This window comes from Natator depressus, chromosome 11 (assembly GCF_965152275.1).
Source record: "Natator depressus isolate rNatDep1 chromosome 11, rNatDep2.hap1, whole genome shotgun sequence".
Classification (NCBI taxonomy): Eukaryota; Metazoa; Chordata; order Testudines; family Cheloniidae; genus Natator; species Natator depressus.
In genome coordinates this window covers 52,361,016-52,381,412 of record NC_134244.1, presented here as the reverse complement: position 1 = coordinate 52,381,412, position 20,397 = coordinate 52,361,016, and the positions used below count along the sequence as shown (strand labels likewise).

The 20,397-nt window shown below is 41.2% G+C and overlaps 1 protein-coding gene across 1 annotated transcript in view; it reads left to right on the top strand.

The window, feature by feature from the left end:
• STAT4 (signal transducer and activator of transcription 4) overlaps window positions 1-20,397 on the top strand; it is a 56,526-nt gene that overhangs the window by 26,772 nt on the left and 9,357 nt on the right. Inside the window, exons 4-14 of the mRNA XM_074967787.1 lie at window positions 833-925; window positions 5,890-5,968; window positions 7,427-7,512; window positions 8,483-8,634; window positions 10,191-10,349; window positions 11,217-11,309; window positions 12,249-12,308; window positions 13,699-13,716; window positions 13,803-13,896; window positions 14,991-15,035; window positions 19,567-19,650. Of these exons, the coding sequence (XP_074823888.1) occupies window positions 833-925; window positions 5,890-5,968; window positions 7,427-7,512; window positions 8,483-8,634; window positions 10,191-10,349; window positions 11,217-11,309; window positions 12,249-12,308; window positions 13,699-13,716; window positions 13,803-13,896; window positions 14,991-15,035; window positions 19,567-19,650 (963 nt within the window). The remainder of the gene's footprint in view (window positions 1-832; window positions 926-5,889; window positions 5,969-7,426; window positions 7,513-8,482; window positions 8,635-10,190; window positions 10,350-11,216; window positions 11,310-12,248; window positions 12,309-13,698; window positions 13,717-13,802; window positions 13,897-14,990; window positions 15,036-19,566; window positions 19,651-20,397) is intronic.

Sequence of the window (20,397 nt, the reverse complement as noted above, 5' to 3'; positions counted from 1 at the left end):
TTTAAAGACTTCAAGTTACAGAGAATTCACCATTTATACTAGTTTAAACCTGCAAGTGACCCGTGCCCAATGCTGCAGAGGAAGGTGAAAACTCCCCAGGTCTCGGCCAAACTGACCCAGGGGGAAATTCCTTTCCAACCCCAAATATGGCAATCAGTTAGACCCTGAGCATGTGGGCAAGACCCAGCAGGCAAACATCTGGGAAAGAATTCTCCATAGTAATTCAGAGCCCTCCCCATCTAGTGTCCCGTCTCCAGCAGTTTGGGATTTTTGCCACTGGCAGTCGCCGATGGACCACATGCCATCGTAGGCAGTCCCATTATACCATCCCCTCCATAAACTTATTAAAAGAAGTTAATATATTTTTAAAAACCACACAAGAAAATCCCAAACTGTACAATATGCATTTTGTGAAAACTGTTATATTGATGGAAAAATTCAGACAGATTCATTTAAGTTATGTTAATAAGTTAATAAGTGAATAGAATGTATGTGCTTACTGGGGTATTAAAATATTTTTTTCAGCAATATAACATTCTTCCTACAATATATTTTCATTTTGGATTTTCTTGTTTGTTAAACATATATTAAATTTTAAAATGTTTGCAACACTACCTTTATCCGTTCTGATCTCAAGATACAGTGGCTGTTGTTTATCCGTCTGTGGAACTACAGTGATTTACACCAGCTGAAGATCTAGCCCTAATTTCCGTCTTCTGTGCTAGATGTTGGAGTGGAGTTATTTGTATGGAATGTTCTATGTAAGGCGAAATAGCTTGGCTGTTTAAGAGATCATAGATGGTCTACACACGACATATTTAATTTGTTCTAGGGACCACTGGAAAAACAATTGCAGAATTCCATAGTTTCAGAAAGACAAAGAAGTGTGGAGCACAAAGTGTCAGCCATTAAGAACAGTGCCCAGGTATGTTGTGTCTGTTACAGTCTGGGACAGTGTGTCAGGTTCTAGGACTCCGCACAGAGATACAGATTTATTACTGCAGATTCAGTGACACAGCCTGTTCAGCTGGGGCCTACTACTGTATCCCAGAAATCTCTCTCTACAATAGAGGGAACTAAGGACAGAGAAAGAGGTCCTGCAGGGATAATACTAGAAACAACTTAGCTCAAGAAGAAGTTTGGCTTGAGGATTTGTTTTGTTGTTCTTTATATAAGAACAAAGGAAAAAAACAGAAAAGGGGAGAGTTTGGGTGTCAAACCCAGGGAACGGGGCACTGGATCAGCACCTATATATTTAGGGTCCAGATAGCGTCACAGAGGAGAACCAGCCTGCTCATAATGTTGGTGTGCATTGATCCTCTTCTGCAAACTCCTGGATAGAATCTGTTGCTGGGGCTTTTTGTGAGGAGGGTGAATTTCACTGAAAAGGAAAGGGTAAAGAAGAATAATGTATGCTTGAATTGTGCATGAAAAAACAGCCAAATGTGCATGCAACTGCACACCTTGCATTTTCATTTCCAAAGTTTAGTCATAGAATCATAGAATATCAGGGTTGGAAGGGACCTCAGGAGGTCATCTAGTCCAACCCCCTGCTCAAAGCAGGACCAATCCCCAATCAAATCATCCCAGCCAAGGCTTTGTCAAGCCTGACCTTAAAAGCTTCCAAGGAAGGAGATTCTACCACCTCCCTAGGTAACGCATTCCAGTGTTTCACCACCCTCCTAGTGAAAAAGTTTTTCCTAATATCCAACCTAAACCTCCCCCACTGCAACTTGAGACCATTACTCCTTGTCCTGTCCTCTTCTACCACTGAGAATAGTCTAGAACCATCCTCTCTGGAACCACCTCTCAGGTAGTTGAAAGCAGCTATCAAATCCCCCCTCATTCTTCTCTTCTGCAGACTAAACAATCCCAGTTCCCTCAGCCTCTCCTCATAAGTCATGTGTTCCAGACCCCTAATCATTTTTGTTGCCCTTCGCTGGACTCTCTCCAATTTATCCACATCCTTCTTGTAGTGTGGGGCCCAAAACTGGACACAGTACTCCAGATGAGGCCTCACCAATGTCGAATAGAGGGGAACGATCACATCCCTCGATCTGCTCGCTATGCCCCTACTTATACATCCCAAAATGCCATTGGCCTTCTTGGCAACAAGGGCACACTGCTGACTCATATCCAGCTTCTCGTCCACTGTCACCCCTAGGTCCTTTTCCGCAGAACTGCTGCCTAGCCATTCGGTCCCTAGTCTGTAGCTGTGCATTGGGTTCTTCCGTCCTAAGTGCAGGACCCTGCACTTATCCTTATTGAACCTCATCAGGTTTCTTTTGGCCCAATCCTCCAATTTGTCTAGGTCCCTCTGTATCCTATCTACCACTCCTCCCAGTTTAGTATCATCTGCAAATTTGCTGAGAGTGCAATCCACACCATCCTCCAGATCATTTATGAAGATATTGAACAAAACCGGCCCCAGGACCGACCCCTGGGGCAGTCCACTTGACACCGGCTGCCAACTAGACATGGAGCCATTGATCACTACCCGTTGAGCCCGACAATCTAGCCAACTTTCTACCCACCTTATAGTACATTCATCCAGCCCATACTTCTTTAACTTGCTGACAAGAATACTGTGGGAGACCGTGTCAAAAGCTTTGCTAAAGTCAAGAAACAATACATCCACTGCTTTCCCTTCATCCACAGAATCAGTAATCTCATCATAGAAGGCGATTAGATTAGTCAGGCATGACCTTCCCTTGGTGAATCCATGCTGACTGTTCCTGATCACTTTCCTCTCGTGTAAGTGCTTCAGGATTGATTCCTTGAGGACCTGCTCCATGATTTTTCCGGGGACTGAGGTGAGGCTAACTGGCCTTTAGTTCCCAGGATCCTCCTTCTTCCCTTTTTTAAAGATGGGCACTACATTAGCCTTTTTCCAGTCATCTGGGACTTCCCCCGTTCGCCACGAGTTTTCAAAGATAATGGCCAATGGCTCTGCAATCACATCCGCCAATTCCTTTAGCACTCTTGGGTGCAACTCGTCCGGCCCCATGGACTTGTGCACGTCCAGCTTTTCTAAATAGTCCCTAACCACCTCTTTCTCCACAGAGGGCTGGCCATCTACTCCCTATGTTGCGATGCCCAGCGCAGCAGTCTGGGAGCTGTCCTTGTTCGTGAAGACAGAGGCAAAAAAAGCATTGAGCACATTAGCTTTTTCCACATCCTCTGTCACTAGGTTGCCTCCCTCATTCAGTAAGGGGCCCACACTTTCCTTGGCTTTCTTCTTGTTGCCAACATACCTGAAGAAACCCTTCTTGTTACTCTTGACATCTCTTGCTAGCTGCAGCTCCAGGTGCGATTTGGCCCTCCTGATTTCATTCCTACATGCCCGAGCAATATTTTTATACTCTTCCCTGGTCATATGTCCAACCTTCCACTTCTTGTAAGCTTCTTTTTTATGTTTAAGATCCGCTAGGATTTCACCATTAAGCCAAGCTGGTCGCCTGCCATATTTACTATTCTTTCGACTCATCGGGATGGTTTGTCCCTGTAACCTCAACAGGGATTCCTTGAAATACAGCCAGCTCTCCTGGACTCCTTTCCCCTTCATGTTAGTCCCCCAGGGGATCCTACTCATCCGCTCCCTGAGGGAGTCGAAGTCTGCTTTCCTGAAGTCCAGGGTCCGTATCCTGCTGCTTACCTTTCTTCCCTGTGTCAGGATCCTGAACTTGACCATCTCATGGTCACTGCCTCCCAGATTCCCATCCACTTTTGCTTCCCCCACTAATTCTTCCCTGTTTGTGAGCAGCAGGTCAAGAAAAGCTCCCCCCCTAGTTGGCTCGTCTAGCACTTGCACCAGGAAATTGTCCCCTATGCTTTCCAAAAACTTCCTGGATTGTCTATGCACCGCTGTATTGCTCTCCCAGCAAATATCAGGAAAATTAAAGTCACCCATGAGAACCAGGGCGTGCGAACTAGTAGCTTCTGCGAGTTGCCGGAAGAAAGCCTCATCCACCTCATCCCCCTGGTCCGGTGGTCTATAGCAGACTCGCACCACTACATCACTCTTGTTACTCACACTTCTAAACTTAATCCAGAGACGCTCAGGTTTTTCTGCAGTTTCGTACCGGAGCTCTGACCAGTCATACTGCTCCCTTACATACAGTGCTACTCCAACATAGAAAAAAAAAAAAAACAGATGTGGCGGTCTGTGCACACATCTAGATTTGGAGACTGGATTTGTATAATCTTCTAAACATTTACTACGGTTGCCAGGTGTCCAATTTTCAACCAGAAAGTCTGGATACCAAAAGTCTGGTTACTGTAGGCAGGTGGGAGTGTGAAGGTGGGGGGGAAGATGCCAGGTCATCATGCCAGCCCCTGCTCAGCCGGGTCCGCCTCCTACTTGCATGGGCTGCAGCTTCCATCCCAGCCCCGGAGCAGAGGGAGCCCAGCTGCCGTTGGGGTGGGGAGGGAGGTGGAGAGCATCGAGTGATGGAGGGAGAGGAGCCAGTGTGAGGGGTGTGGCCTTAAGGGAAGGGAGGGGGTGTCTTAGGGGAAGAGCCTGTTCATGAATCATCTTTTATGATGGATTACTTGGAGAAGTCTTTCCAAACCCTTTTAAATATTAAAGCATGAAAGTGAAACTCTGAAAAAGGCCAAAGCAGTCATTCAGTTTCACTGCTTTACACAAAGTTCATAAAGGTGTCTTTATCTAAAAATGAAGTCTGTGGCTACAGACCTGAAGAACTTATGTCATTCTGCTGGCCAGAACTTTTTCTGGAAATCTCCACTCCCTTCTTGTAGGCCCTGATCCAGCTCCCAGGGCAGTCAATGCAAAGTCTTCAATTGACTTAAATGGTGTGGGATCAGGCCTTTAGAGTAGTATGGCCCTGTTCTGAGATATTCATCTGTCACAGGAGAAGGTCTTTTGCACAAAGTATGACTCAGCTTGTTTCACCTCAGAACAGTGGAGAATAACTTTAAATCTCCAAATAGGCCAAAGAATTATAAAAACAAAATGAAAAATTGGAGCTTTCAGTTAAAAAAGGGAAATTATCCTGCTGTGGCAATACTCTGCAAACAGGTGTTTTTGTGTGCACACCAAGATGGTAGAAGTGTTTTGTTTAGGGGCTTTTTTTAAATTAGTTCTTGGGATTATACTTTTAAAGATAAATTCTTTTCTTGGATATCCACATTAAAAATCCCTATGCCATACTTTGAGTAGCTGTGTGTTCAAATCCACAAGCATAATTTAATTAATAATTTTCATAGTTAGTGTGAGTAATCAACTATTCTTCAAAGAATGACAATTTACATTGCCAAACTACTAGATTTTAAAATGGGGGTGGGGGAGGGGCTTCCTTGATTTGTTTAAGTGTCAAAGGGCAATTACTCTAATAGTTTACATAAATGTGTTTTAGTTAGGTTTATATTATTGATAAGCCGTCTTAACTAATTTTAGTCATTTCTACTTTCAGACAAATAAGGATTTGAATTATTATTTGGGGAGACTGGTTTAGATGAAAATAAATTATGTGGCCAGATACAGACAGGGTCTTGGGTTCTGCAGGCAAAACCTGAATCAATGTGGTTTTGCCACAGCAGAGTTCATGATTGGGCTGATTGTATCAATAAGAATATCAGTATGTGAAAGAAGAGAATATATGACTTTCCTGGGATGCAATGAAGGGAACCCCTCTCTCCTTCTATAATATTATGGTCTGCAGCTGCACACAAAATTATCATTTTTTTGGGAGATTAGTGAGTAGGAGATAAACAGTCCTGTCAAGTCTTTGACAGGGAAGGGAAATATTGAAATAAGTCAACTACAGGCTAGTTACAAAATAAAATTATGTAAATTAGGAACTGTCGGATATGGTGAACCCTCAAGTGCTATACTGAATTTTTTTTTTCTTCTTAATTTATAAAAAGATGACAGAACAAGATGTCAAATACTTAGAAGATTTGCAAGAGGAGTTTGACTTCAGGTATAAAACAATACAAAGCCTAGGTAAGCTTTTTCATAATTATTTTAAGATGCTGTGAGAAAGTGTTGATTATAGGGCTAGATTCCAGTCACAGATGTGTTTTGTGTATTACCTTCTAAGCATACGTAAGCACAGAATCTGATATTTTGAGATATAAGCATGATGTGTATGCAGAACTGCTGTCTGTGCCATAATGCACACTTCTGGGGTTTAAAAAAGTAATAATATCCTCAGTGTCCAGATGCAGTTATTTTCTGTAAATGAGCTATGAAACAGTGTGATCAAGTCTTGGGAATTATGGTCTCCATAGTTTAGAGGACACTTTTTTCAAAACAATTTTTTCATGTTTAACATGGCCCTTCCTCTTACAGAGTGGAATGTATAGGTCCCCATGCTTACCCCCATAGTGGAGTTTTCTAAAACCAATGTATTAGCCACTAACTTGGCCTTCCAGTCTTTTTGACCAGAGCGGTGATAATCATCTGGTAAGCACTCCAAATGCAAGCTTGAGCAGCCTGCAGTGGTTCTGGGATCTGCAACCTGTCACACTGCAACAACTTCTTCATGACCCTTCTTCAGAAATGAAACTGGCACCCAGCTATGTCTGCACTGAGACCTTAATGGCACCTCCCTTTGAACATGTAGAGAAATCTGGGCCCCTAGGTGCCCCAAGTTCTTCAGTATGCCAGTCATATGAGACTGAGATTTAAGGTGTCATAGCACAAATTTCTATGGAAGGCACATACCAGGGCCCAGCACAGATACAGATGGCATTAAGTTCTTCTTTGAAAGTAGTTGGAGATGTAGAGAAACTGAGGGGTATAGAGCTGCAGAGGAAAAGGGAGTGGGTCACACTAGGAAGACGTGAAGCCAGTGAACGACCAGTAGCAGGAAAGATCACGTCAAGATGAAAACACCTAGTGACCAGTACTCACAACTTCCAAAATTCTCATGGTTACGAGCACCATAAAATCCCCCATCCCAAATACCAAACCTTCTTGCACCTATCCCCACCTGCAAATATTTCCTCAACCGGACACATGGTTCACGCTAAGATTCCAAAGAACTTTGCTATGATTACTGACAGCATCGGACACAATTTTATAATGGCTCATCACAGTTCAGTACTTGAATCCCATCCAAACCAGAATGATATAATAATGAAATAAGAGTATACACAGACATAAGAATCTAATAATTTCTATGTTACTAGTACTCATTTCTTCCCTATACTCCTCCTGTTCCACACAAGAAAAAAAAAATCAAAATGCCCAGTTCCTATAATAATTCTTAAATTCATATTAGAGTCAGTCTATGCAATTGAAATTATATTATATAAACTTTAATTACAAACATTCGTAGATTTCTTTACTAGCTACCGGGATATAATCTGTAGAGGGCTTCCCACCTCCTACCCCCATTATAAACACATACACTTACACTGAGGTTACCAGATGATTTTTTTTCTCTTCCCCCTGTAGAGCAGGGTGACAAAAACAGCGTCCTGATGAAACAGGAAATGATGATGTTGCAGGAAATGCTCAATACCTTAGACTACAAAAGAAAGGTTGGTAACATGTTTTGTCATTTGTGGTTCATTTGCTTTCTCCCCCTGCTCCCACACTGAATAATCACATTTAAGGAGGCATTTGCACAAACTCTCCCATCCAAAGGAGCAGGTAAACATAATTTTGTGTTACAAATACCAGGGGGATGATGGGGGAGTTTACTAGCAATTAAATAACTGGCAATTCTAAAGAGTACAACTATGGGCATGAGCCTGTTAGTTGGCAGGTGAGGATTAACCATCAGCTCACAGGAACTGTTCTGGATTCATCCTCTTTGTTTGCAAGTTACTGCATTTAAAGTCAGGAAAAAAACCACTCCAGATCAATGTAATCCCATAACCACAAAACCAGACATCACACTATTGTGTGCAATTGCATGCCAACGGATGGTGGGGAAAGAACTTCTTCTATGTCTGTTTTTTTGCTGTTCACCTTGGAATAGCTTAAAAACTTCCATATAATTTCCACATATTCTTTTCATCATTAAAGAAAAGTCTATGTGGGGATACAGTCAAAGATCACAGAAAGGAGCTTGTGACCTTAATGGTGCTTCTACATGGCAAGGTCCTGGAGGAGTCATGCCATAATAAATTCACTAAAAAAAAGTTATGTGTAGAAAGAATTCATTAATATTCAGGACTATTTTTAGTACAATGGCCAGAGAATCCAGTCACCTGAACCCAAGCAGTAGTGGTATAAGTATGGTCACGTTCTCAGAAATAAAAATTAATCCATAAGCATGAGAACATTATATATTTAAAGCCTTAAGTAATTTGAATATGGTGTTTCAAAGAGAAATGCTTAAAAACAAGGTGAATCCAAAACACTTTATTGCACATTAACATGTTGCACATTTTTCCTAACTCTAAGAAATTAAAATTTATGGCCAGCATAATAATTGGTTTTCATTTGTGAGCTTTATTGGTGTTCCCTGTGATCAGTTGGAGACACTTTTCCTATTCGTCGCAGGAAGTCCTTAGTAAAATGGCACAAGTAATAAATGAAAGTGATGTCTTGATGAACAACATGCTGCTTGAAGAGCTTCTAGATTGGAAGAGGCGCCAGCAAATTGCCTGCATTGGAGGTCCTCTACATAGTGGGCTTGATCAGCTCCAGAACTGGTAAACTTACCATTTACTTTAAGTTTCCAGTGAAAACCACAGGAAGTCTGCTGCCTCACAGTAGCCCAACACATGTAAAAAGATAGGGTCCCATCAGAGCTTCTGTCATATGTATGAATTAATTGAGTTTGCTGCTGATATGGTACTTAAGGAAGTAAGTAACTGAAATGCAATGGGCTTTGATAGGTGTAATCTGCTGTTAGAATGAATACAAAACAACAAGCTCTACACGGAGACTCATCACTTGCAGATTATCAAACAAAACAACAGCGAGAAGCCTCCCATATATCACATACACTTCCTCAAAGGAGTTTTGCTAAAAAGAAATAAATAAATAGCTTGATTAAAACCACACATAAATGTACAGATCTAGTCAAAAACCCACAGAGAAACAACGCTCTTATCTCATGGAGTCTGACTTCTCTGTGCGTATTAGAGTGGCACACTGAGCTCACTAAACTCGTCACTTGAGGACAGTGGGAGTTTTATAGGGTAAAGACTTCCTGCTTTGACTCATTCAGTGCATCACTTCACCAGATTTGAAACAATAGGTCATTGCAACAAGTAGGAGTTTAATGCGAGATCATAGCCTGTATTTGAGAGTACCACAAGGCTCAAAAGGAGGTGGTCATGTCTAGATTCAGAGTTCAAATTGGAACATAAACATAATTAAATTTGACAATTGTAACGGAGCCAGAGAACATTCTTGTTCCATTCAGTGCCTTCCCAACAATTTTTTTATGTCCCGTGAAGCTTTACTCCCCCGCCCACTGGAAGAGGCATAGTGAGGTCAGCAAGGAAAAAGGGAAAGAATGGTTGCGGGGGGGAACAAGCAAAAACAAAACCATTTTTCATTGTTGAAAACGTTTCAGTTTTTCATCAGAAAACCAATATCAAAATGAAAATTTGTATTTTGGTTGAAAAGCTTTTTTTTTTTGGTTACCAAAATATTTTTTCAATAAAAATTTTTTCAACCAGCTCTACCTGATCTTTTTGTAAGGACCTATGTGAATTTGTGACAAAGACATAACAGGACAAATCTTGAAGTCCCTGCTATTTTTTATCCACTCCTCACACAGTTATGGGAAGGGAGACTTTTATAAAAGTCCAATATGGGATTTTAGCCACATGAATCCCATTAAAGTAAACTGTTAGCCAAGTGTGCTTGGATTGGATTTTCACAGTCATCTCCTCACCTCTCAGGGATATAAATGTTCTTCTCTTAAAGAGCATGTTTTGCAAAAATACTACTGAGCTGTGGCATTATTGTCCTGTAGTAGTGGTTGCATATATATTTCTCTTTAGCAAGTCACAGGCAGCTTCAAGTCGGTGTCCATGAGGTCTTTGGGAAAGGGCTAATTTCTGAAATGATAAAGGAAAAATTTGGCCAATGGTTCACATGTATTAATTTAGCTGGCTGAGGTTAGCTTGTATAAGGCTAGTAAATGCCAATCAATTCTAATTCTATGATTTTTCTGACGAACTTCAGTAACTTTTATGTTCTAATAAGCGATTTATATGAGAGAATTGTAACTTAATCATTTGTTTTGCAATAGTTTTACACTGCTGGCAGAGAGCCTATTTCAAGTAAGAAGGCAACTGGAAAAATTGGATGAGCTGTTGACTAAACTGACTTATGACGGAGATCCTATTCTACTGCAAAGGCCTCACCTGTTGGAAAGAGTCAACTTCTTGCTCTACAATCTTTTCCGAAGGTACGTGAGCTGTTATACATTTGTGTGTCATTTAAGATGCAGGAATCTAAAACACTTCAGCAGCAACACAATTTATCATCGAAAAGAAAAAAACCTGAACACGTCTTGGTATTTAAGAGAGTATTTAACAGAGCTTGGTATTTAAAGGTGATGAGCACCTATAACACTAACAGACGTTGGTAGGAGCCTGGGGATAGGAGCTTCACAAATCAGGCCCTTAAAGTTTTGTGGTCAAGTTCTGCCTTTGGATAAACATGCATAACTCCCATTGATTTCAACAGGAATCATCCATGTGCCTCTGAACAATGCCTGGGGATGCCAATTTCTTCCATGCCTCTCATTCCCCACCATGAGTGCCACACTCACGCATCCCTTTTAGTTTCTTCCTTTTAAGTAAACCATATTTTGTTACTGTTCCATCCTTGGTGTTCTGCCTATGCGGTGGATGTACCCCGTGACTGCACTGTTAGTACATACGTAGGACTGGCTCTGTCGGAGAGCAAAATTTGGCCATTTGTCTTCAAAATATGACAGAAATGTGAAATGATTGTTGTATTTCATGTTTTAGACATTTTATTGGAATGAGTTTTGTAGCATGTTTTCCTTCCTCATTTGTGGTGTATCTTTCCTGTATCTTTTAGTGGAATAGGATCTGTGTGCTATGTTGTGTTCTTCTATTATATTCACCTAGTCTATTTTTTATGGGAATAACTCGCAAGAAATCTCTAGAAAGTGAGGTGTTGGACTGGGATGTACACCTGCCACTCCAATATGCATAGAAAAGTCACCCTCCATGATGTGAAAGCCTTCTGACTAGTTCTGTACATTTATGCATGCTTTTAATCAAGCTGTTTCTTTTCCAACTAGTTCATTTGTGATTGAAAGGCAGCCCTGCATGCCCACCCATCCCCAGAGGCCAATGGTACTTAAAACCTTAATACAGTTCACTGTTAAACTAAGGTAAGTAAAGGAAAACTAGTGTTAATTCCTTTATTTCCATATTACATTATATCCTGGGAGAGCCAACATTTAACTCATTGGGCCAAATCCTGGTGACTATACTCAAGCAGAGATCCTATTGCTTTCAATGAGAATTTTCTTGAGTAAGGACATACATAGGTCCAAATTCTGCCACCTACAACTATACATGGAGTAAGATAGTGCTCAACGTGAGTGAAGGTGGCAGCTTCTCACTGTGAGTAAAGACCTCAGATGTTTTCCTGGTCACATTTTTAAAAAAATCCTGTATTGGATTCTTGCTTTAATGACATTACAGACAAAATAAGGCACAAAAACGAAGTGAATAATAATAACATATCACATCACACAAGCCAGCTCTGCAGTAGTTTCAAGGCTACTCTTGCACATAAGCAAGGCAAATTACTGCATTTTTGGAGGCTTGAGTCTTCAACAACTCAGAGCCTGAATTTGCTCCCCACTGGTTCCTTGCCTTCTCTGAAAATAGGACTGGATGGTGGAATTCGCAGCTGAATCCCATCCACCAGCAGTAAGTATAGAGGGAACAGGAGCATTCTTGTGGGGGGACAAGGGTACAGGAACCCCCATACTTACTATCCTCTTGATGTCTCTCAACGCAACTGCAGGTCTTATGCATTCACACTTTGTCTGTGCCATCCTAACTTTTGTCACATGCCAGCACTTATGATGAGGGAATGAGGGAGATAAGGTGGCAAGTCCCTCCCTCTTCAACTTAAGCTTGGGACCCTGCAAATCATGATGCGGATCTGGATACTTGGTCTGGTTTTCTTTAAAATGGGATTTTAGAGACCTTTGACTAGGGAACTACCGGCCTTTATTCTATAGTGACAAATAACTTTACTATATAAAAGGGACAAGTCCTAGTTCTGATTATTCAGTTTTACACTTTTTATTTCCCAGGCTGCTAATTAAATTGCCAGAGCTGAACTACCAGATCAGAGTGAAAGCAACTATTGACAAGTAAGTGACTACATTATATACCTAGGGCTCAAAGTCTGTGTTGCTGCTTTATGTGGTTTGAAAGTTGTTGTGTTTTTAAAATACAAGACCTATTCGAATGTTAAGGAGGTTTATTATAGTCAATAACTGGTGAAAGATTTTATTTTATATTTAAAAAAAGCTTTCTTTATACCGGATATTTTAAAATTCGAGTCAGCAGTTCCAATGAAGATTTGTAACAGGAGCTGTGTGAAACACAGTGGTTTTGGCTGGCAGCAGCAGCATATTCATTCAAACCGTTTTTCAGCTTTGAGTCCTGTGGAATTGTGCCCCTTGAGATCTGCATTTACACAGATCAAAAAAGTTAAAGGGAATGCCAACCAGTTTTGCTGAGTTTTGGGTGGAAAGCATATGTTAGCCCAGGTTCACTAAAAGGTTGTCGTACCCAAGTGAACCTGGGTCGAGCTTTGGCTTTCATAACACATCTGTCTTTGCAATGCTCCTATGCTTTTGACGAAATCAGGCTGCATTAATTTGTAATCACACAACAAATAACTGCTAAGGTCCGGATCCTCGAAGAGAATGGGAGTTTCAGGTTTCTCACTGGCTGTTCTCAGCAGAACCTTAGGCGCTAGCCACATTTCAACTTCTAATTGAATGATTCTAACTTGTAACTAGTTAATAGCATAGCTAGCTCTAAAAGCTAATTTATGTCAGAACACCACACAGGCCCAGATCCTGCTAACATTTACATACCTGCTTAACTTCATTTCTGTGAATAGTTCCATTGATTTCAGTTGGACTACTCAGGGTGGTAAAGTTAAGCATGTTCTTGGAGGACTGGTGCTATAGTTAATAACTATGGAAGCTTAGAGTGTTCCACCCCTGCCAGAGACTGAGCATGGCACATGGCTGTCTTCCCGTAAGTGGTTCCTCTGAGTCCCCCCCCTTTTCTTTTTACAGTGTGATTTGGTTAGTCCTCCTTCTTCCCAGGTGTCTGGGCAGGAGGACATCTCAGAGTGCACTGCCCTACATATTGATGCTTTGTGCACGTCCTCCAGTCATTCTGTGCCCTGCTGTACAGATGCCTCTGTTTTCCCAGAATGCATTGATGCAAACATAGTTAGGCAGAGTGGTAGCTTTGGATATGCACATATAGCTCTGATGGCAGAAAAAAGGCTGTGGAGGCACAAAGTGAATCATATTACTTATAACTAGCTATGTGGCTGCCTGATTACAGAGCAAAAGTCACAGCTGCATTGATAATATGAATGGACCTTTAGAGGCCAAGGCATAATTTAATCTGCTCTTTTTTAAAAGGCACTATTTAGTTTGAGTGCATACTATATATATATATATATACACACACACACTGGGTTACAGGATATATTTTCTCTTTCTTTTTTTTAAGGAATGTGTCAACTGTAAGGTAAGGCTATAAAAGTTTGAGACTTCTTAACTTATCCCACATTATTTTATCTGCCATTGTGTACATTGTTGTAATGTGTTTTCTAGTAATCGCAGATTTGTTCTATGTGGCACTCATGTCAAAGCTATGAATATGGATGAATCTGCAAATGGAAGTCTGTCTGTAGAATTTAGACATTTGGTAAGTTTGCCAGGTACTGTTCTTCTCATGTGACATTGGTAAAGCATCACAGAATTTTTTTTTAACCTGAACAAGGAAAACTGTATCATTCCTACAGCTGTCTGTCTTTCTCTCTGCTTCACTATAGAGCTTCTACCTAGAACCTTTCACAGCCCCATCATGCCCCACTTTTTGCTGGAGTTTTAAAGAAACAGCACACATAGCCTCATAGTACTTGCTTTTACTCTCTGTTAATACTCCACACAAGATTAGGTACCATGTACTTTCTGCTCTACAAACCAATCTCCTTCCCATTCCCTCTGTGTCCAGTGGCTCTAGATTTTTAATCTGACTTCATATGATTTGTAGCGTTTGAGTTTCCATATTTGCTACTGATAATTATTTTGGATATTTTCTTGAATGAACAAATGAACTGACCAAGTAGATGAAAATTAAATAAAGGAAAAGGGGTGTTTGAAATACTTGGAATGAAAAATTTTCCTATCAAAAATGGAGTTTTGTCAGAATCAACATTAATGCTGGGTCTTTCATGTCCCCATTCTCCTGATTGGTCCTGCTGCCTGACGGGACTACATCTCCAGTGATGTGCTGTGGGCTCTTTCTGTGGCTTAACCACTGTGGGGTATCATAGAAGTCCTGCAGGAATGGAGTCTGCAATTAGAATGCAAGTCTTCACTTTTTGCATTCTTGTTTAGTTATTTTATTATGAACTTAGCTTTATTGAAATATTATGAGTTAATTGTGTATTTAAAAAACTTTTCTTTAAAATAATCACTGAATAGATTTATGAAGAAACACCATCTGAGCCTGAACTATAGGTGTTCAATGTAAATCGTGTACTTATCACAGGATTATCCAGTGCCATTAGTTTATGTAAAGACAAATTTTGATTCCATCGGCCATTTAGTGTCATGGGACAATTACTTACTATTTTGAGATCCCTGAACAAATCATATGTTAGTTTCTGAAGGATGCACAGCACAAATAGACCATCACTATACAATCATAGTAGTAGAACCACTGTAGCGAATACTGCTGCTAAATATTTCTGTCTGTAAACTTCCTGAATATAAATCTTAATTTCCATTTTACAGCAACCCAAAGAAATGAAATCAAGTGCTGGAAGCAAAGGAAATGAGGTATAATGTGTTTTTTTTATGACTTTCAAATAAAAAGTATTTTAGAATGGATTTCCGCTAATCTCATTTGTAGGCATGTTAGCTTTTAAAATAAACACAGTCATGATAAACTGAACGGTAGACAGTCGTAATATAATAAAAATACATGAGAACTTTTCAGAAATAAATTTCTTAGAAGTTTGAATGAAAAAGCCTCAATTTTATACAACAAAAATGATTGTGTTAGACAGCAGGATATATGCATCCAAATGCATGTGTTTCTTCTTAAGGAATATTCTTTTAAATTGGGCCCAACATTTATATTTCGTAAAAACAAAGTTTTATGAAACCCAGAACAAGAGAAATGTTTCCACAAACTTTTTTGTTTTTAATCCAGTAAGAACAGTTCATTAAACAAGTAAACTGAGGGCCAAATTCACAAGTGGAATAAGGGTGTAATTGTATTGAAGTCAATGGAGTTGTGCCTTCTTCAGTCAGCATTGAATTTGGTCCTGCTTTGGTAATATTTATCAGTAGCTGGTCTTAGTGTGCCCCCTTGTGGTTAGATTATAATATAAAACTTCAGATTTACAGAATAACTAACACACACTGGACTATCCATGCCCTCTGACAGTTGGGAGACTTATGTACACTTCTGCTTTGTAAAGTGAACAGATGTTGTGAGTGACTGCATCCTAGAAGAGTCTAAAAGTATGCTTCTCCCATATACCCCAAAGAAAAATTTACATAACCTCAAAATAGGCATTTTCTTGCTCTCTAAAAAACACACCTTTAAACAAATACCATTAATATCGGTATAGGGACATCAGTATGAATTAGTATTTCGAGTAAGTTTGCTATTTTTCCCTCTGGTTTTTGTTTAATATAAGATTGAAACAAAAATTAGAATTCTACACATGAATGTTCGTACGGCTTTAAGTGTACCAGTATAGTTAAAGTGGTATAACCCTCTAGTGTGGATGCAGCTATTCCAGTATAAACATAGGATGGAGTATTCCTGTCCAGGAAGAGGAAAAGCTATACTGGTCTACAGTACCCTTCTACCAGTTTAACTGCATCCTCATTAGGGGTTATACTAGTATATCTTTAAAAAAAAAAAAACACCCCACATTCCTAAAAGACACAATTATAAGAGTACAAAAACTGCCTACAGACCAGGCCTTAGTCATAGAGTTTATGTGCAAAATAAGAAAAGATCAGCATGGATGGTTTAAACAAAAACAAAAAACCCATCACAACCTAAAACCAAGCAGGACACATTTTTGCACACACATCTGTATTCTTGACTGGAACAATTCACCAGTTGATTAGTAAAACTGAAACTCAGGGTCTGATTCTCTGATGCTCTGTGCCTTGTGAAGTGAATTTGCACTAGGGTAAATGAGTGCAAAGTGGGTGTAAAATGCTACTGCCCTGCCCTCAGTTTGTGCACCTCCTATTAAGTTTGGATTTAGTTACAGATGCTGTGGTCTTATCCAAGGGTTTGGCTACACTTACATTTTATAGCGCTCTAACTTGCTGGCTCGGGGGTGTGAAAAATAACCCCCCTGACAGCAGAAGGTTTGAGCGCTTTAAAGAGCTTGTGTGGACAGGCTCCAAGCGCAGGGAGCCACTCTCCCTGCGCTCAGAGCTAATCCCCTCGTGGAGGTGGATTACCAGGAGCCCTGGGAGAGCTCTCTCCCAGCACTGGCACGTGACCACACTCACACTTCAAAGCGTTGCCGCGGGAGTGCTCCCGCAGCAGCGCTTTGAACTTTCTAGTGTAGACATAGCGTAAATGCTCCCCTCCCTTTATGCAGCACGGTGGGAAGCAAAAGAGCACGGATGGCATGAAGAAAAGTTGAGGCCTATGCAGATGGGACAGGTAGTGAGAGAGTATATTCCTCCAACAGATCACATCCTCCCCATGAGAATTCTTGGTGCCAAGTGTCCACTCAAAACTACTATCAGGACTCCCAAGTGTTCAAAATGTATGCATCAGGCCCCCAAAGGATGCTATGTGATCTTTTAAAGTCTCCTGATTTTTAAATAATTAGTGTTTGGGGTTTTTTATTTGCCTTCTAGTTTGTTAGCCTTTTAGGTTTACGTTTTCCAAATTCTCTCTATATCCAGGAAGGTTAGCAACATTCATTTAAAGAAAACCCACAAAAAGTAAGGGGAGATTCTCACATAACGACAGGTCTCCAGGAATTGGGACTTGACGTTAAAAAAAAAAAAAAAAAAGACAAGATTCACAATGAAATTATAAGCGTTGGCACCAGTGTGAGGGATATGGGCTGGATGGAAGAGCGGGGCCGGGAAAAGGCTGTACTTTGTGTACCATTCTGTTTGGTAAATGGTATAATATCCCGAATGCAGTTACAGCAACTCTGAGCAGCTACAGATCCTCTGAGCATCCTCCACCATCAGAGGGAGTCACAGCCATGCTGCCAGCATGTGGGGAACCTAGTGGCAGCAAGGCAGCTAGTGCCTGTTGTGCTGGGGGAGGACAGGAAACAGCACAGAGACAGAGTGATTCCATGCGAAGATCCTTGTGATTTGGCCAGTCTGTTACTTTTGTTCTCCTGTGTGTGGCTCATCTGGCCATGCCACAGATTTGCCAGCTTTCTCAGTATTGCTGCCGGCCCCCACTTTCTGAGGTGATAGTGCAAGCATATGGGTGGCTACTTCTTGTCCTCAAATCTTTTCTGCTGGCTACTTCCATTTGCTGCAGGCAAGAGGAGACTATGACTTTCAGTAGGATTATTGGAGCTAGATAGCTAGTTTGGAGTGTTTAAGTAAAACTGCTGGTGGATCGCTGCATGCAGTGACAGATGCCAAACTTCTACCAGCTTCTGCCTTTTTATAAGCACAGACTTGCTCTCCAAGTATGTCTCTGGTTACAGTTTGCAGATCTGCCCTTCAAAACACATATGGTCAGTGTTCTAGTCCTGGACGGGGAAGTTGAGTTAATCATTTTTAGTTAACAGATGGAAACAATTGTCAATGTTCCATGCTGCAACTGCAATTGGGAAAAAATATACTGAGGCTCTAGAAATGGATTCATAAATGAGATAGCACAAGTATCCTGCTTGGTTATTATAGCTGTGTTATTTGTGCCACACTGCTGCTGGTCCCAGGTTCTGAAAAAAGGAGAAGGCAAAGGAGTGTAGTAGCTAGAATAGGCAAATGAAATCTCTCCTGAGAGAGGTCAGGTGCTTTTGAAAATCCCACTGGGCAGCCATCTGCATCTTTAGGTGCCTAAATACCTTAAAAATCTGGCCCAGAGACAGTTTTTAATTCTTCGATTGGTTAGTTCTTTCATCCCAGGTAAGTGTCCGTGAAAGCCTATTGATCAGAAGGTTCTGCAGCTGTGGTTTGTGCCACATGGGGGGGAAGGACGGGGGGGGGACTTTTTATTCAAAGCTTACCTTAAAAGGTGAACTGCAAAGCCAGTGAAACTGTGCCTTCCATGGCTTTGGGTGATGCATAAAGTTGACATCATACATTTGGGTTTTTGTCTCACTTTTGGTTGTAAAAAACTGGCTTTTCCCCATTGAACATTATACTAGGAATGGCAGGATTGGGTAGTTTCAGGAGGGGAACTTTGACCTGATAGGAGGTGGAAACCTGATCTGCAGCTCCCAGCTGTTATTTGCCCTTGCAGGCATGTGCAAGGGGAAGGGGAGTCATGGAAGGAGACCTTCCTCCTGCGGCCTGTGCAAAGACAGAGAATTATAAATACTCTCTGTAAGCAGGGATTTGACCTTAACCCCTCCACAGAGCAAATCAACTGGAAAGGGTTGAAAAGGAAGTGGGGCTCTAGCACACGAGAGAGCAAGATACACCACCCCTTTGGATGGTACAGAGCAGTGCATGGACCCCCCACCCCCATGAGCACTGAGCTGCCCTGGGAGAGTTTATGCCTGAGGCCCAGTCTCTCCCTGCGCTGCTGCTGGTGCAGGAGGGCCTCCATGCAGCTCTTTGTGCAAGTTGCACAATCTAGCCCAATGTATGGAGGAGCTGTTGGGCAGCAGGAAAGCTAAGTGAGCGGCTGCTCGAGTTTATCCCTCCTGGGATGTTGCATTCCCAGTCCTCCAAAGATAGACAGAGTCCGCTGGGAAATCGGAATCTGTTTTACATTGAAATTGTCAATCACGAAAGAAGCTTTTTAAAAAAAAAAACTAAAAAAAACCCCACATTTGAGGCCATGTCTATAACTTGCAAAAAGCATAGTTCCTTTTGTTCATTTTTCACTTCAATCCTTAAAAGTGCAACAATCCCTTGAACAACGTTTTCTTAGCTTCTTCAGAAAACAGCAGAAGTTTTAGGCAGCATTTAAGGTCAGGGCACTGCTTTTTTTTTTTTTTTTTTTTTTTTTTTTAAATAAAATACTCACGATTTTCCACTGGCTCTGCTTATACAGTATATTCAACTGACATATTGTCTTTCAATGTTGTGTTCTCTGTACGGTTTGGTTGTAGTCAGGCTCCCAAAACCAATTTTAAGTGCCAGCTTTGTTCACAGTTTTATAATGTGTTTGCTTCCTCAGGGCCCTCAGATGGTAACTGAAGAGCTGCACTCCATCAGCTTTGAAACACAGGTCTCCCTGTATGGTCTGACTATAGATTTGGAGGTGAGTGTTTTCACTGTTTTTGTGTGGGGAAGAATAAGCAATTATTTGTCCTCAAGCCAAATCAATACCTGTTACTTACAAGAGTTTGAGAATTCTTGGATAAAGATGCACAGTACATAGATTTACAGCAATTTTTGAGCTAACTCTAATTGGCTATGCGTGCTTTACTTTCGTACAGTATAAATATGATGTTCTGCAGAGCATTTCGTGCACAGTCCTGCCCCCAGTGAAGTCAGTGGTAAAATTCCCATTGTGTTCAATAAAAGCAGGATTGGGATGCCCCGTGAAGCAGCACGGCATGCTGCTTTGAGAAGTATATGATATGGCAAGAGAAAGTTTTAGGGGCCCATGATACACATGACTGCAGGTCTTCCTGGTTCACCACTTGTGCGCATCATAGTGTGGCTGACATGAGCCCTCCAACAGTGCTAGGGATACCATAGATCCCCTCCCTGCCAGACAGATGACTGGCTATTGGCAGCTATACTTCGTGCAGCTCTTTCATACAGCTGATAAGGCAGCCCCTAGACACAGCTACAGCCGGCCATCTGGGTCTCTGTGGAGTCCAGCACATATAGCTGAGCTCTGAGACTAACATTCACTGAACATTTGGGGGCCCATCCACAGACCAACAGTTAGCCAGCAACAGCACCCCAGGAGATCTCTGCCCCAAGGAATATGCCAAAAGACAAAGAGGTGATATTGAGACTATTGCAGTTTCCAATACTACAAAACTATTATGCTAAT